This window comes from Diadema setosum, chromosome 6 (genome assembly GCF_964275005.1).
Source record: "Diadema setosum chromosome 6, eeDiaSeto1, whole genome shotgun sequence".
Lineage (NCBI taxonomy): Eukaryota > Metazoa > Echinodermata > Echinoidea > Diadematoida > Diadematidae > Diadema > Diadema setosum.
In genome coordinates this window covers 28,599,671-28,617,507 of record NC_092690.1, presented here as the reverse complement: position 1 = coordinate 28,617,507, position 17,837 = coordinate 28,599,671, and the positions used below count along the sequence as shown (strand labels likewise).

General features: G+C 38.1%; 1 protein-coding gene across 1 annotated transcript; it reads right to left on the bottom strand.

Annotated features, from left to right (window-relative positions):
• Window positions 1–3,654: 3,654 nt before the first annotated feature.
• LOC140230066 (UDP-glucuronosyltransferase 1-2-like) lies at window positions 3,655–12,897 on the bottom strand. Its single transcript, XM_072310272.1, has 6 exons — window positions 12,483–12,897; window positions 10,678–11,001; window positions 9,504–9,755; window positions 7,879–8,098; window positions 7,242–7,461; window positions 3,655–6,796 (listed from the first exon to the last, which is right to left on the bottom strand). The coding sequence occupies exons 1-6, from the start codon at window positions 12,789–12,791 to the stop codon at window positions 6,514–6,516; spliced, it is 1,608 nt and encodes a 535-aa protein (XP_072166373.1). The 5' UTR covers window positions 12,792–12,897; the 3' UTR covers window positions 3,655–6,513.
• Between the last annotated feature and the right edge of the window lie 4,940 nt (window positions 12,898–17,837).

The following is a 17,837-nucleotide window of genomic DNA, read 5'->3' as shown; positions in this document are numbered from 1 at the left end:
TAGTTTATGCACTTTAAGTCATCGAGCAGTGTATACCCCCTAACTTGTTTTGAGAGTTACTTTCTGCAACAAGAGGATATAAAGAAGATATAGTTTGAATGATGATAGTAAAGTGACGTGACGAAAAGGGATGGTAATGATGTGAAGTAGAAATAGAATTGAGCAATGTCTTCACCGTTTACTTTTATTACCAGTTTCTATTCCAGTGATATACTTCGGTGTATTTTCTTTATCCTCCAAATGTAGTCTAGTGAATACTACATACGATTCACGCGCCAACATGTTAACCTGAGACGCACCTCCTAGTTTCTCGATGCTCGTTTTATCCATCAAGGAAATAATATCATTGTGCTGGCCGGTGCCAGTTGTTTGTTTATTTTTATGCCTGGTAAGCGTGAAATTCAAATAAAGAATGTCGTTTACAAAGACAAATTTCTTTTAAAATTTATGAGCGGATTTTGATGAAATTTTCAGGAAAGGTCCACAGTGGAAAGAGGAAACAATTTGGCGATCACCACGAGGCGGCTCTAGGTTTATATTTCTTTTGGACGTTCGTGTAACCCTGTCGTCACGGTGGAGGTTTGCGCTCCCCGAGTGCGTGTATTGTTTTTTTTTTTTTTTTTTTTTTTTTTTTTTACCGCTTTACGCTCCTACAATTCCATAAAAAATAGCATTATGTACTCAAAAGCTTTAGAATCTATAACAAGCCTACTTAGTTACTCTGGTCTTTCTGACGTGAACGTTGTTGACGAAAATTCGTGATACCATGTAAAACAGGACCAAAAGAGCAGTTCCATCCATGCCCACTAAAATGATTTTTATCGAGAACTGCATTCCGAAAGCAAAAACTCGACGCACGTGTTAACATTAATTTTTCAGCTTCAATGTATTCTTCACCTCGTGTTCATGTTCGTGTTCACTTCGTGTTATTTTGTAAGAAAAACAAACAAAAACCTTGTGCGTTCGGCAATAATGCTTGAGTAACCACTTCGTAATGTATTCACGTAAATATTTACATGTAAATTATGATACCATGTATTCAGACCTGAATATTTGATAATTATTGAGTATACAATTAGGTGAACGTGTATTTGTGTGTGCGTGCGTGTGTGTGTGTGCACTCTGTTTTCGAATGCGGAAAAGTTGATGAATCGCACTGTCATTTACATGTATGTTATTTTTCTTATTCAAGAACAGTACTCTTGACAGTCACTCGATGAATTGTGGGATTCGTCACAAAAATCAGGCATCTAGATTTTTGAAATAGATTTACTCTATAAAACATATTATACAGTACCTCTACTCTGAGCGTAGATGTGCCGTCTTTGTTTTGAGTATAATTTAATGCTAACTCATATGAATCACTGAGAAGTTACTGTCTGGGGTTCACAGAATGAATTGTGTTAAAGGGGATGGCTAGTGACTGATCAGTGGGAATGCTGGGGGATGATTGTTCCAATCCTTGTGGGATTCATTTAAGAGTACATTATATCTATTGTTGTGTGAAAATTATTTGCTTCAGAATGATCGGTCCCTTTAGTTCTCGATGTTGGAAACAAATTCGAGCCAGACGGTAGTGTGCCGTGTGCAAAAAGAAAGAAAAAGAAATCTTGGCAAGCACATTTTGAAATCAAGACCCGGATGTTCTCAGAAGAGAGATGTAATTTTGCGTAGTTATTGTTTATGCACTAGCAAAGAGAAAAACAATAAGAAATGAACAAAATGAATATGAATATCTATGAACATTCATGAGTATATAAATATGAAGGAAATCTTGGCCGAGCGTGAAGGAAATGACGAGTTTACAAGGCGACGAGGCGTGTATACATCTGTCTGTGTGTGCGTGTGTGTAGAATGTCAGTACTTCAGATAGCTTTACGAATACAAACCACATTATCACAGTACTTCCATGAATTGATCTGTGTGTATGCTCGAAAGAGCAGTATGCTTCATGCTTAGTAAATCAAAGATATTAAGTGTTATAAAGATTATAGTGAGCATGAAATGATACGTAACGTTGAAAGGTTTTTTTTTTTTTTTTTTTTTTTTTTTTTTAGGCTACACGACTCCTCAAGTGAACGTACTTGTTAGCAATCTGATGAAGAAATAAGAATTAATGTTTTTTTGTAAAGAAACACCTTGATAGTTATCAGCTGGACGGTTGTCATCACATATCACTTTTTTTTTTGCACTGTCAATGTCTAAAAACATCTTTAGCTACAGGATTTTTTTTAATTCTTGTTGCAAAGTAAAGAGTAACCCTTGATTAATTAAAAATCATCCAGATTTGCTATGAGACCGAGAGTTCTCTTTCTTATTTTGGCGAATGTAAGTTTGTTGTTTTCGGTGAAAGTAGCAATTTATGTGATTTACATATCGGTACATGAGAAGACGTGATCTGACTATTCTTATCAAGTATTTTGCCCGCCAAATTGAGATTTCCTATTGCATTGTAGTTTTAGCATAGCCAAATTTAGGCGTTCTTTCTACAGTCATGCGTTCTGTGTGTCAGCGGGTTGTTGCACGACAACTTGTTCGTTTGCCACTGAAGCGTTTTCATTACGTCATTGTGGCGCATTTGAGGGTCGCACAATACGTTGTACTTCCATGTACTGCGTTTCATGTACCACGTAAGTATGACGACGTTCATTTAGATACACTGTGCTGTAATCAACACGTGCATGTGTTTTAAGAGCACTACTCAATCTGTAGCAGCAACTTGTCTTTTGTACAGTACACGCTGTGTTCACTGTACGACATTTGTCAACTCAAGAGCTGCACTTTAAGGCCCGGGTTCCTTGGGATATATTATTGAGTGGGAAGGATGGCCTGGCTCCGATATCATCTGAGAACCTACAGGTCGACCGTAATGGGTTACTAATGAGCGTATGCTTCGATGCACAAACTGTATTCGCTGATCGGTGCATAAGTGGTTTTCGATTGTACCCCGGTGGGCAGCAAATGAATCGGGGCTCCCAAGAATCCATATGGACCCTATCTTACTGGGTCTTTAGTGTCAGCAAAGATTCGAGCGTATGCTGTGTATGCAAATCTCCCATAAAGCCAGTTTATACAACCAGTCATTACTACTTTAGTATGTACTTGCCTAGATACTTTATTATATCACCTGTCAATTTCTTGTCATCGTCTATTCACAGTAGAACCACAATATAATGTGAACACATTTTATATGAAGACTCACATCGAAATTTGAATAAAAACATTTCGCACAGAATATTATCTCAGACGTACATCTCCTTATTCAAATTAGATATATTTTTGAACATTGATGTACCAAATGAAAAAAAAAAAATATTAATCAGAGGGGTGAAGGTTCAAGTGTGATTTTATTCAATTTGTTTCCCTCTAGGTCTACATATTGCAAGTCGATAAATCATATAAGTCGAATCTATGAAAATGATTGTGAGCAGTCCAGAAATGTTCCCTTATTTTCTTCTGTATTTTGCTAAAATCGGTGTATACGTCGACATTCACCTAATTCATTTCAATTCTCCAGTCTTCAACGAGAGAGAGAGAGAGAGAGAAGGACAGAGGGAGAGAGAGAGAGGGAGAGAGAGAGAGGGAGAGAGAGGGGGAGGGGGAGGAAGAGAGAGAGAGATCGATCGAGGTATAGGATGTATGTATACTCTTTTTTCACAAAGAAATTTTATTCACATAAACGTTCAGGTACAAAATAAATGTATACAATACATTAAGACAAATGATCCAAATTTGACAGGCAACTGCGGAACAACTAAATAATGTAAATGTGATTCCAATTGATATTAGATACAAAACCTTTAGTTTTCTCAGACATATATTCGTCTACTTCATTCAAAAATTGACAAAATTATCTAAAATGTAATGATTTCTTTTTATTTCTTACAGAAAATGTAAAGTATTTTGCGTACAAACAAACCACGTTGTAACATTTTGGATTTTCCGTAGAACCAATTAGTATAAAAGCACTTCTAGTAATTTGAGTTTGATTCTGTAACATAATTTCCTGTATTTGAGCAATAAACCTTTGGGTAACATCACATTCCCCAAACGAATGTGCAATTGTTGCTGTGGAGCTCGAACAAAACGTACGAGTGTGTGTTAGATAGTCCCATTGCAAAAATTAATTTATTACACCAATATTTCTATTCAGAATTTCAAACTGAAAATAACGAAGTCTTTGATTCAGAGTATATAGATGTATAAGGAACATTATATATTTTAATCCAATCTAAGTTTTGGTTGAATGTTTCTTCCCATTTCCTTTCTGATTTAGGTGGTAGAAATATTCTATCACACAATGTTCGGTGTATATATATCGACATATCTTAATTCTTTAGAACAAATTATATATTGTGTCTTCACGATGCATTCATGTATATTAATTATTATACAATGATGTCAACATAATATTTTTCCGTGCTGATCAAAACGAGTTTATGGCGCAGTCCCATGATATCCCGGATCTGTAACTCGATATAAAAACACAGACTCAACATACAATATGCCTACCTGGTACCAGTACAATGATATGTATAGCTATCACCAGGCATGATTCTCCTCAAGTTCATCTTCTCGAAAAAGAAAAGAGAGAAGTTATGGCTCAACACAGAAACCTTTGGTACTAGAGCTGTTGCACAAAAAAAAAAAGCACAATGGAATATCATAATGCATGTGCCCTGATTCACAGGTAGATTCAATACATTGTTAATCACATAAAATTCTATGACCTGTAGTAATGATAAAAGTTACTGGTGGAAAAAGAAAACCACCAGACAATTTTCAGGCACATCTGCTTTACAATCCTGCATCATTCATCTATGGAACGCCAATGAGTTGCACATAAATTATGCTGCATATCAGTGGCAGCATACTATTAATTTGGAGTGGCAGTTAGTACATAATTTTTAGAAAACGACGAAAAAGAAGTGAACTCATTCACCTACATTTCTATGTCGCATTATCAACAAAGCGCAGACCATCATGTACAATGTATTTACAATAGGCACTTTAACCATGTGCCGTATAGCAACAATACATACACATTCAATTCGTATGACAGTTTGTTCGACTTTAATAGGCAGAATTCGTACATTCCTACATACACCCACTGATTAATCATAAATCATTTCGTTATAAAAACGAGGTAGCATTGTGTTGATTACACTATTTCAGGCCAGCAAAATAATCAAACTGAGATCAATTTTGTTCATACAGACTAAATCATACGTCAACTGTGGTGTACCATTACACTGACAGCGCTCATCAGCGCTGAATCTGCGCAATGTTACAGAAAATAGGCAAGGTATACCACTATGATATTACACTACACACAATACTTTGAGTCTACACACAGATAATCTTTAAAATATTATGATATTCGCTGACTCGACTTAATCAGTCATCTTCTTTTGCTTGTTTTCTTCTTTTCATTCAACACAAGAAGTACACACATATACAAAATAGATCTCACAGTATAGAATGATTTCATTATCAAATATACAATAGATCCAGTACATTCATTTCATATTGTTTGTTTTCATTAGTTATCTGTAAGATGGCTGGATAGCCCATATTCAGCTTCACTATAGTTCAATGCTGGTTGGTCTTCCATGTAGTCCAGTTGTGAGCACTGTTTGGAGCAGACCACTTCACCGGGTTATCATTCAGTCTGCTCTTTTATGACGTATGAAAGACGCGGGATCATCTACGTGCGCGTATACGCCTAGTCGAACACGGGGCATCCATTTTGTATCATGTCCGATCCGACGGACAGAGTGTCTTCATACAGTTCTAGTAGAATGACGTTACAACTTGTTGTAGAGCATCCAAGCTAGAGGGGACAGTTTTTTTTTTTTTTTTTTTTTTTTTTTTTTTTTTTTTTTTTTACTTATCTAAGACTTTAAAGATAGAAAGTATTCGTCTAAAATAATAACCAATCTTCCTAAAGCTTTCATAAAGTGTTTTACTCGTCTTTCTTTATTCGATGTATCCATATGTTTAGGGAAATCTTCCTGTTCAGTATAACCTATAAGCAAACGCGATACACGTCCTGCCAGCTTATTACTGCCGTTTACGTTTTCATCGTAGATCATTTTTAATTAAGTTATATAGATAACTCTCACTGGTAATCCATTCCAAGATAGACAGCTAAGCCAACCTGCCAGCCAGTGTATGTATTAAATAATCTTATAAAATCGCAATGTATACAGTGTACCAACATTATCATTTTACGCATGTTCTTATTTTCATTGACCCAAGTTTTACCCACCACCTGCGTCCTATCAAACCTAAAGAAAATCACTGGTTCGCGTGCAAAACAGAATCTACAAGACGATTCTAAACCTCACGAATGTGACATTTCCTAAATGTACTCCGGTGCAAAATCATTACATTACGAAAATACAAAAACACACAATACGAAACAAGATTGCTTCAACTTCCGGAATATAATGAATGTTCTTGCGAAGAGCAGTGTCGATTTCTGCCACTCTTCTGACGACACGAAAGTCTTTAGTCACGCTTCTGTTTGGGTCTAAAGCAGACGCGTTTGCAGCATCGACAGCAACACCGACAGAGGAAGAAGGCGACGACGACTACGGATGCGATCACGGCCAGCAGGAAGGCTGCGACGTCGATGAGATGCTTCTGGACGAAGTTGAGCTCGAGAGAAGGGTTCCGCATGTACTCACCGCCATGTCGTATCACGTGGGTCACCCAGAATGCAGCGCGATCGCCGGGGTGCATGTCACGACTGCGCAGGATCTCGGAATTGCGCTTCGCCACTTGCGCGTAGCTGAATGACAAATTAATGATTCAAAACAAACATGAAATTATGACGTCACTACCAAATAGATCAGAAAAAGAAAAGTACCTTTTTTTTTTTCTTGAAGTAGACATAGGAACTGGTTATAGATAGCTCGATGATAATATATAACTACTTTAAAGCTCGACCTGATTTTCATGGTTATTATACCTTCAAAACAAGACGAAAAACATATCTATTTCAGCAAAACTTTTGTTATAGGCGTTTGGTGGTTTTTACTTCATTTCATTTGCAGTATTTTGTATCTTTCTATTTTGTGCATAATATAGAGACTATTTGTACTATGTAACATGCGGTACATTAGTAGAATGTATTATCATTATCATAATTTTACTACTACTATTACTACTACTACTAACTACTAATACTGTCATTGTCATTATGATGATCATTTACATCATTTCGTATACTTTACCTGTCGTTGTTTAAAATCGTGTGGATCGCCGTGTGAAGTCGCTCCGTCGTCACTTCCGATTTGTCGACGGTGAGGCCGAAGCCGCGGTGCACGGCGCGAGTCGCCGCGTCTACAGCGTCGCCGCCCAGCGGAATGATGATGATGGGCACGCCGTGGTACTGGGACTCGTAGAAGCCATTGTTGCCCCCCTGGGATATGAAAAGGCGTGTCTTCGGGTGACCTGGAGGATGTCATATAATGGGAGAAGATGATAACATTACATTGGTTAAGTACAGATTGATACTTCCTTCATGTTTCTTCCTTGATAAATAAATACATGAACAAATCGATCGATCAATCAATCAATCAATCAATCGATAAGTAAGTAAACAAGTAAAGAAGAAAATGAAAAATGAATGAATGAATAAATAAGTAAGAAAATGAATGAATAAATAACTGAATAAATAAATCAATTGATATTTGAATATACAAAGTAATACATAATAACCAAATGAATAGATGAAATAAGTAGATGATTAGATAAATAAAACGAATGAAAATAGATATATAGTGGGTGACAACATTATTTGTGACAAATACATGATTATCAGGATAGATGAAGACATAGTGGATAATAAATGAAGCTGTGTGGACTTACCCAAGATGTCGTTCTGCGGTAGCCAGGGGAGCGTTTTCACGTTGCTAGGCAACTTAAAGGGAGGAGTCGTGCTCATCTGCCATAGAACTTTCTGCGGGAATTTCTCGAGAGCCTCGGCGAATGGCTGGAGCCAGCCGACCCGTATCTGATGGGCGTAGGTCCCGAGGGTGAACAGAATGACCCCGTGTTCTCCCGACGACTCCATAAAGTCCTCCAACTCCTGTATCCATGACAACAGAACTCCCGGTTAAGACTTTCGCGGGCTTTCGTTGCCAATCCACAATTTACAGAAATATATCTCTTCCCTATTATTAATCATAATATGACTAAGAAAATGACAGTATCTCTTGATTCGCGATGACATAATCCTTGGAGATAAAAATTACTGGTATCATTTTATTACAATGTAACATATTTTTTTTTGTTGGAACATTTGTATTATCATTACAGTAAGTATCATTACCATGGCCTTGGTAGAAAGACATGCCATGAACAAACGATCAGTTTTATAAACAACAGAACGGCGATATTTTTTCTCCTTTTTTTAAGATAATAAACCCGAAACCTTGAACGAGGTGCATTTTCACCAGGCACTACAAAATTTGCGGTCTTTGGACTATGGACCATAAGACTAAGCCCTGATCATTGCCACACCACCGATCATCTCTGGAATTAGCGCAGTGTAAATAAATGTATTCATATGATTATTAGTCGGTGTTTGCAGACGTTGGAGCGTGAGATTTCTTGCTAAGTTCATTCTTTTCTTCTTCCTCGTTCCTTATTTTTCTATACACCACAGAAGGTCCGTTGTTATGACGTCATGAATACGTTCGTGCAAGAGACGCGGGTATTGTGCAGACACAGTGAGTTATACTGATTCAATAAATCATGAATCCCATCCACTGTGAACATAGTCTGTCCATAACATCAGATTAAGTATGTCCTTGCGGAACTGTGTGTATTAATGTGAGTGTGTGTGTGCGTGGAGGGGGGGGGGGGGAGGAGGGTCGGGAATACATTGCTCTCTGTTAAAACGACTTTTTGCCCAGCACCATATTCCCTTCCCACAACCGCGTCCCCCTGTGCCCTCATTTCCTTTTCTCCTTCCACCCCATCCCTTACCCCTTTCGCCTCCTAACCTACTCCTTACCCTGTTCCCGTGTGAATCGACCGCCTTAACTCATTCCCCTCCAAATCCACCTCTTTAACTCTTCTTCTTCCAGTCCACGTCATAGCATTACCCCTTCCACTCCCAACGTACGTTTACCCTTTCCTTCGATAAACCACTCCCCTCCGAAAGCCGGATCCACCCTTTATTCTTCCCCCTTCCAACCCAACCTCTTCCCCCCTTCCCCTCCAAACTTACACCCACTTAATTCTTCGAATTACGTTCCTATCACCCAAGTGCCGAACACTGGAAACTAAAGATACTTTCACGAAATTTCATGAAATAGTAAAAGACCAGGGTCCCTTCATCGGCCTCTGACGGAACAGCTTCTTTAAGTCATTCTATTTCGAAAATATGGATGTAACAAAATACCAGATTAATTCAGCAAAATGTTCGCAGCCTCACGGACTTTTTCACATTGAGTTTCAAATATAATACGTTCCGAAATAAGCGTTACCTGTGGCAACGGTCCAGCGGGTTTCGCCGTGATCCCGCCGATGGGAATGATATTCGGATACAGGGCCGCGGGGTACTCGATCCCGAACTCGAAGTTGAAGAGGAAGAGCGACGGATAGGTGGCGATGAGCTCCATGACGGTGCCGGGCAGGTCCGGGCGGATGGCAAGGCGTTGGCGCAACTCGTCGAAGGGACTGACGAAAAACGTGAGGATGATTTTGATGGCCTGATGAGCCAGCACGTTGACGACGCGCTATGAACGAGGATGCGGAGGAAGGGGAGATGGGGGGGGGGGGGGGACATTTAAAGGGGAATTTTACCAAAGAATAGTGGAGGTATGTTGTGCTACATAAAGATAGTGACAAATAATGAAATAATCAGACAGAAGCAGTTGCATTCTTCTTACTGGTATTAAAACGTCAGCGTTTTTCGTCATTATTACACCAAAGTAAAACAGGTTGTATCGATGATAATAGAATGATTTTGGAGATGGCAGATGAACTATAATCAAAATGTAGTAACAACACTCGAATCTTAATGTTGGGTTGCATTTTTACAGCACTTTCCTTTTGATGCTTTTGTGTCATCATCAAATCATTGACCGTAACAGTATGTTGTTACATAGTTCAGAGGTCCATGAATATTAATCAAAGTTAATGACGACATTGATGATAATTGTCACGTCACGGCGTCTGTGTTTGGTTTCGTAGTGATCGTGTTGATATCATTATGCAAGTCAGTAAAGGCTATAATTAATGGTAACACGAAATGATGACGATGGTAAAACATACTATATTTGAAAGTTATCATTACACTACCATCATGAGTATTGCCATCATCTTTAAAAAGTGTCCTTACCTCAGATCACCCATACAACGCAACATTTCATACAATGTCTCAATATGATATCTGCCATGTAAACAATCGTTACATAGCCTAGTCCGAAAAAAAAACCCCACTCTACCTGTAGTTCTCCTCATCTGGGTGACAAGATTACAAAACAAACACAACTTAAAAAATCAGTATTTCACACAAAACTAGTTCCCTTTGAAAACGAATAGGGTTTATGGTACGATCAATTAAATATCATATCTAAATGAGTAAAAAGAAAAAGAAGAGCTAGTTATCAACAAGCCCTGCAAAACCATCGACGAAGACAAGCGAACGTTACTCACCTGAAAGAACGACATCTCCGGCCTGAAGCCCGTCATACCCGTAGGCATGAGGGCGAGGTTCGTAGGGTTGCCGACTTGGGCCCCAGCGAGATCGAGTGCCGCCATCGGGTTCGACATGATGGCCATCGTGTCCAGCTTCATCGCCAGGAAGAGACTACACGACCAGATCTGGTCGTAGATGACGGCGCTGAAGTTGCCGTGTTCGAGCCGGTGCATGACGTCGGGGTTCCTGAGCAGCAGGTCCTCGCAATCGTCGACGTTTCCCTGTCGCTGGGACATGGTGAGGTTGTAGAAGAATCCCACCCCCAACGGTTCGAGAGCAATCTGAAGAGCAAACAAACGCATGGGAGACAAAATCATTCAAAGAACACGCAATATTCAAAGAAGTACACATATTCAAATGCAAAAAAAAAAAAAAAGAAAAGAAAAGAAAGAAAGGGTGAAATCGGTTATGTGAATACACAATGGTCTGTGTGGCTGTCCTATCTTATTGTTTTGTACTCCTTTTGTTTCTATCTCTTTCATAATTATACTGATAATTAATGTATATGAAGAGATTACAGAGTACAATCGTCATGTACTCCGGGAAGTGATTTGACGGGGGGGGGGGGGGGGGGGGGGAGAAACATGAAATTTAACAAAAACATAAAGAGAGGCGCGCGTCCAGCTCTGGATCCGCCACTGCATTCAGACATTTTGGACAGTATTGACGATTGTGTGAGTGTGCATCTTCACTGACAAAGGAATCCTTTCCCCTCAATTCGGTCTTATTTGGCTGAGGTGCCTTTTCAGACTTTGCCTTTGAATGAACATCAATGACGGGGAGCAGCAAACCTCAAAACATGTCTAATTTTGTGTCACAAAATTGGCAATTACTGAAGTGTGACACTAACTTGCGGAAATATACGTAACGTTGCCATAATGGCTAGACATTGTATTCGGTATGTCATCTACGGTTACTGTCCATGTTTACTCTGAAATAACGCGCGGAAACTGAAACATTAGATAACAGGTCACATTTAATGTGCAATTTTTTTTTCTTTCTCTTGTAATACATGCATATTTCGTAAGTGAAGAACTTTGCTTTAAGAGTGATGATTTTCCAACATACACTACAACTCAACATGTATTATCCTTGATTTAAGAGTATAATATCATCTTAAGCGCGTGTATAGTTTTAGATTTCTCAAAGCGTCGTCTTGTTTTTATCCAGACTGGCTGTCGGCGGTTATGATGAGAGCAAAGCAGGAAAGCATGTTTAAAATGCTTTTGCGATATTTTTGACAGAAACAGGTGGATGAATTGTCAATGTTTAACAAAGGACATTGGAATGCACCTTCCTCTCGACTCAGCATAACTTGCATGTTTTTGTCATATTAATGTGACTAACAAAAGACATGGCGAGGGAACATGCAATTAGTTTACATGCTGAGTCGAGGAGAAGGTGCATTCCAATGTCTTTTGTTAAACATTTCAGTACTTTAGCAATGATTGACAGATGAGGTCATCTCAAGAATATTAATATTGATTGGTTTGGAAGGATTTTTTGTGGGCGTTCCCAAGTAATCTGAAGAAAGATAGAAGACAAAAATCGTTAAAAATATGGAATGTTTCTAGATATTCGTTTCTCCGCAAAAGTGATGTTGAGGGTATCATAAATCAACACAAATCAACGTGCATTTGGATTTCAGGGCCCCTTTAATGAGCGATGAACGTCCATGTGTAGTAGGTCCATGCTACAAAGATTACATCTGTATAGGCATATAACATGCTGTGTGTTTGCTTATACGTAAATATTTTGATACCTTGGAATAGCCCTTGTGACGCTCGCGTACAGCTTCCGGCGGGACGGAGTGATTGAATATGACAAAATTCAGCTCCTGATCGTCTGGGTTCTCTGCTCTATACGCATATGCGTTGGAAAGTAGTACGGTCACGTTATGCCCATGTTTAACGAGGTACTTTCCAATCGTTTTCCCGACGAAGTAGTGCGAGCCTTCGCCCACGCTGCATGATATCAGTACATTTTCCGCAAAGACTGAAGTGCACCCGATAATCAGTACACAGAAACATACAGTCGGGACTAGGGTACGTTTCAGCAGAAGCATCATCATTGGCGATCTGAAGAGTAATCTTACACGAAGAGACGTGGCCGCAGTCACAATTCAAGATTACAAGTGAGAGCTAGTGATGTGGAGCAGTTCGTGTTATTCCACTGACATGCATTTCACCTGATAGGCTAGAAGCTGCATGTAAGTTAAAGACGAAATGCTCATCTTGTACTCGAATGCGAACGCTTAGCGACCTCTTACTACTAGCAGAAACTCCTTCATCTATTACATGTACAGTATTATGGAGTCTTCCCTGCATACCGAATGTACAATTCATGGAAGCAGAAATCAGTCCGTGCGGTGATGTACAGGTACAGCGCTACACGATGGTATCAAAGGGCAGAACCCGCGGAACTGTTTATCATGTTCACGCCAGATGTATTTCGCTTTCGCTACCATCACGTCCAACGTTCAAAGTCATTGTTTGAGTAGAATTTTCATATACTAGTAGGCCGAATATACGTATGTATTTCGTCTACAAGCGTAGTGTATTTTCGCTATATGCCAACATTGCTGTCCGTCGTAGGCTAAAGACTTGGCTCTCTTTGATCTGGCTCAGCACTTAAATTTCATAGTTGTGCTGTTAATTACCAGGTGTTATACGAAGGAGACCAATGCAAGCGAGGGAGTGAGAGAGAGGGAGAGAGAGAGAGAGATCTTAACGTGTAACAAAGTTTTTGTATGGTTAGCACGACGTATTCAATGGCAGCGTCCGCGCGGGTCACTGAAGCAGTGGGTATTGACCCGGCCACTGATCTCTCTCCCCCAGGCGCGGCGCTAGGGTGCAATTAACTCGCCAAAAGCTTATGACCTCGAAGCCTCAGTTGCAAAAAGTAGACAGCTTGTGTGCGTAAAACCGCTGGGGAAGTGTTGCAGGACAATCGCAATATCTCACCTCAAAGCCATCAAATGATTAAATCTATACAGCAAACTGAAGAAGAAACTATTCTCTAACTCGTAATGTTAGTTATTTGGGGTTTTATTGAGGATAAACGTGTGAAAATAATGTCGAAACTTAGCTTCCAAAACAGAAAATTTGGTCTCAAAACAAGTGTTATTTTCTCACATTTTCCTTCATTGCACAAAAATGAAACTTCGGTATATGACTTATGGTAGTATATCCATGCTGCTCTCCAAATATCTTTTCTGTATCATTTGGCGCACAGCTATGTCTGGAAAAAATCGAGATCACTGTCACTTGTGACCCACGTAAAATCCATGGCGTAAGGAATACGCAGTCCGATGTATTGGTTTTTGTGCTGCTTGAAACAGTTGAAGCACAAAGCAGGGTTCCTCTCTTGCCCACTCACCACCCTGCTGACCGAAAATCGACCTCTGTCGCATTGCGCCGAGCCTGACACCGCTGATTGGCTAAGCGTGCACTCACCAGTAGAAAACGCATGCGCAGGAGGATGATCTAGTTGTGCATGTCCAGTATCTTCTCTTAAAGTTGGTTGTCTTTTTGCTCTTATTTTTACCTAACTACTAATTGAAGGGGTCGGTGCATTATAGTGTTAACCCACACTTTCGTGAAAAATGAGTTACATGCATTTACACCATCCCGAACCACTGCTCTATAATCCCTAAAAATGTCATCTTGAAATTTAAGCAATAAATGGGTTTTTAATGCAGGCATCTTTTTGCCCCGAAAATTAATCACATCTTATAGGCAGGAATATAATGCTAAGCCACACTTTTCAAGATGGCGACCTCCATGGTAGCAGACAGAAGGGTGTCATAAAAATATTTAACTCTGAACAGTGAGGAAACTTTTTCATCTACAAAAATGAGTGATTCTGATTCATAACATAACTTGTACTCTTCTGCCAGTTATGAAAATGGAGATGAGATAAACATTAATGAAATTTAAAGCATTTAATGAGTATTTTTTTGTTAATTTTTGTACTGTTGGGGTTAGCACTATTTTCATGCTAATTCTACTGATCATGACATTTTTCGCCAGTTTTTTGTTTTCATTGAACTTATCAGGAAAATACCACAATCACTGGTTTTAGGAGTATTTTAGCATTGTTCATTGTGACCTATAAGAAAATTAATCAACATTCATGGTCTGTCCCAGCACCTTAAAGGGAAGACAAACCCAAAGAGCAATGTGGATTGAATAAAAGCAGTAACATTAGTAGAAGACATCAGTGAAAGTTTGAAGAAAATCGGACAATCGATGCAAAAGTTATGAATTTTTAAAGTTTTGGTGTTGGAACCGCTGGATGAGGAGACTACTAGAGGTTATGACGTATGAGAGGACCACAATATAAGGGAAATATAAAAGGAATTCCACAAAAATTCACTTTTCTAGCAAAATGAAAGACTTCTTGACTAACCGCTTTCAGAAAGCAGGGGAAATAAGTGCTACCCCTAACATATGTCAGTATCAAGTTGATGGAATATGTAATTTTCATGAAAATTGAATTTTCATTGAATTCCCTTTTTATTTTCTTTATATTGTAGTCCACTCATACGTCATAACCTCTAGTAGTCTCCTTGCCCAGCAGTTGCAACACCAAAACTTTAAAAATTCATAACTTTTGCATCGATTGCCCGATTTTCCTCAAATTTTCACTGATGTGCTCTATTAATATTACTGCTTTCACTCAATCCACATTGCTCTTTGGGTTTACTTTCCCTTTAAAGTTTCATTAGTGGGTTAGCACTTTATTCATGCTGACATTTCACTTCACAAGGAAAGCTTCCTCAAAATAATTCAGTAGTTAAATAACTGATGGAATATATTCAAAATATAAATCTTTATTTGTTATGTGTGTTTTTTTTTTTCATCGAAATGGCTTATTGTAATAAGTGTATTGTCTCTAACTTCATGATTTTTTTCCCGATGCAAGTGTGATCTGAAAACGTTCATATGGGTAAAAAAAAAAAAAAAAAAAAAAAAAAAAATATGCGGATAGCTGCATGTTTGGACATGTGCCTTATCTGTTAGTAATTCTTACAGAGTTAGATCACTAGTGAAATAACATTTGAAATTGTCATTGATTAATGTGTTACTTCTTTTGAATAAAATGCAATTTTGCTATGCTTTCACAGCCATATTTAGGGCATTAGCTATAGACAGAAAATGGATGAAAACAAAATGCATTTTTAATATCAATTAATTTACCTCAAATTTTCAAACAAAATCCTGCCGCTGTCAATACAGCTGTGCTTCCCTGTAGTTTCTTACATAACCGAGACACGATACTTACATGTTTAATATCCTTTGAAAGGATGTTACATTTATGATACAACTGCAAACATTATTTTTCAAATCTAACGCTGTCGCATGAAATTCATAGTTCCACGTTGTTGATACCTCTATATGGTTTCTCAATTTAAATCAATAAACGTTGAAAGCAATCAAAGCAGAATTTAAAGCATCAATGCTGATAGTATAGTGTTTTTTTAATGTAATTTAATTGTGAGTCAATAGCTCCTTTTTTTCAACTACTGCATTTACCCTTTAAACTCCGTATTTATCATGCATTTTCATGAAGAAGTCTCCATGTTGGAAAGAAAATGTATTTGCTGTATTCTGTTACAAATTTCAGAGTTATTTTTTTTTTCACAGGGTTGTTTTCAAGATTAACTTACAAAAAAGAAAGTTTCCTTCAAATTAATTTGGAGATGTGTGATTGATAAAACTACTGAAAGCATATAGATTTTTCACTTTTTCGTGTATGTTTTTGTCACCGTAACACCTTTGACATGAGAACATTTTTATCTTGTTCCTAAATGATCTTCATGATCCAAATGTAGTCTGAAAACGCATATAGAATGGGGTAAAGTGTATGTGCATAAACACACCAAACTTGGTATAATACGTAGCTTATTTTGGTCTTATTCGGCACATTGTATTTCAGCATGTATGGTCTGTCCGAATATAAGAAATCTATAAGTGTTCAAACTTCCAAAGATATTTTTTCCCAATTTTAACATGGATTTTTGGCCATTAAGAGTTAGTCATTCATTATGTGATAAGAACCTTCCTGCATAATTTCACACAGCCTGCATTTTACCAACGAACATGGAGGAGGATTTATTGAGGCATGTACAGTCATAATTCTCATGCAACACTATTTTTTTGGTAAATTCGTTGTCATACAAAGAAGGATTTTAGAGTACTATTGGTGATTTTGATACCCTAAACAAGAAAACCAATGTAGCTATTAAAACAAGGCCTTTATGGTATTTTATTCCCTTTAACAAAAGACATGATAATCCCTGGAATAATGTTGATATGTACCATTTTACTTTATTTTCTCTGATCTAGATACTCTAAATTTAAAATGCGTTATATGCATAATGCTGAAGAAGGGACTCTTTCCCTGCTTTTAGGCACACGGAAGATGTAAAAACCTCAATGAGATATAACCCCTCCCCCTCCCAACAAATCATATTATTATTTTGTATGACACTGAATGCTTAGTCTTTTAATACTTGAATTGTTGAAATTGTTTAATATCCACATTTCAAGATGTCTTTATGTCTCTATATGAGTGATTCTGTGCGCGTGTGTGCGTCTGAAATATATGCAAAGTTTGTCTTCACAATTTACACAGATTATACAATACAGACAGTTAAAAACAAGTATATCTTATTTTGATTTCACGTCACGAAGGAGGGAAACTCAAATATTACATTAATTTTCCATTTTTAGCGAAGAGATATTGATATTTTGTGAGTTTTCAAAAAGTAAAGAGTATTTGTATACACGACAGATTTGGCTGCATTAAAGTGCTAAGCCACAAATTCAAAATGTGACTTGAAAAATCCTCTTGAATCCACCAAAATATCAGTGTAGTAAATTTCCCCAAGACACTATTCAATCTTGAGTATGTAAAGGTTCACATACGAAAAAATTGGCCTTGTCGAGTCATTAACCTGATTTATGGATTTTTTCAAACTTTCGAAAGCGAATATCTCAAAATGAACATTGTGTGGGTTAGCACTATAATGCACCGACCCCTTCAATTGCACAAACACGAGACTTCGCAGGTAGTGAGTCTGGTGTATACAGACTAGTAATATGTTGATCAA

Excerpts from the sequence above, each read along its gene's own strand:
- LOC140230066 (XM_072310272.1), bottom strand. The coding sequence starts at position 12,791 with ATGATGATGCTTCTGCTGAAACGTACCCTAGTCCCGACTGTATGTTTC. Across the intron at positions 11,002-12,482 it reads GTCACAAGGGCTATTCCAAG|ATTGCTCTCGAACCGTTGGG; the intron begins GTATCAAAATAT and ends TTTGCTCTTCAG. Across the intron at positions 7,462-7,878 it reads ACCGCAGAACGACATCTTGG|GTCACCCGAAGACACGCCTT; the intron begins GTAAGTCCACAC and ends GACATCCTCCAG.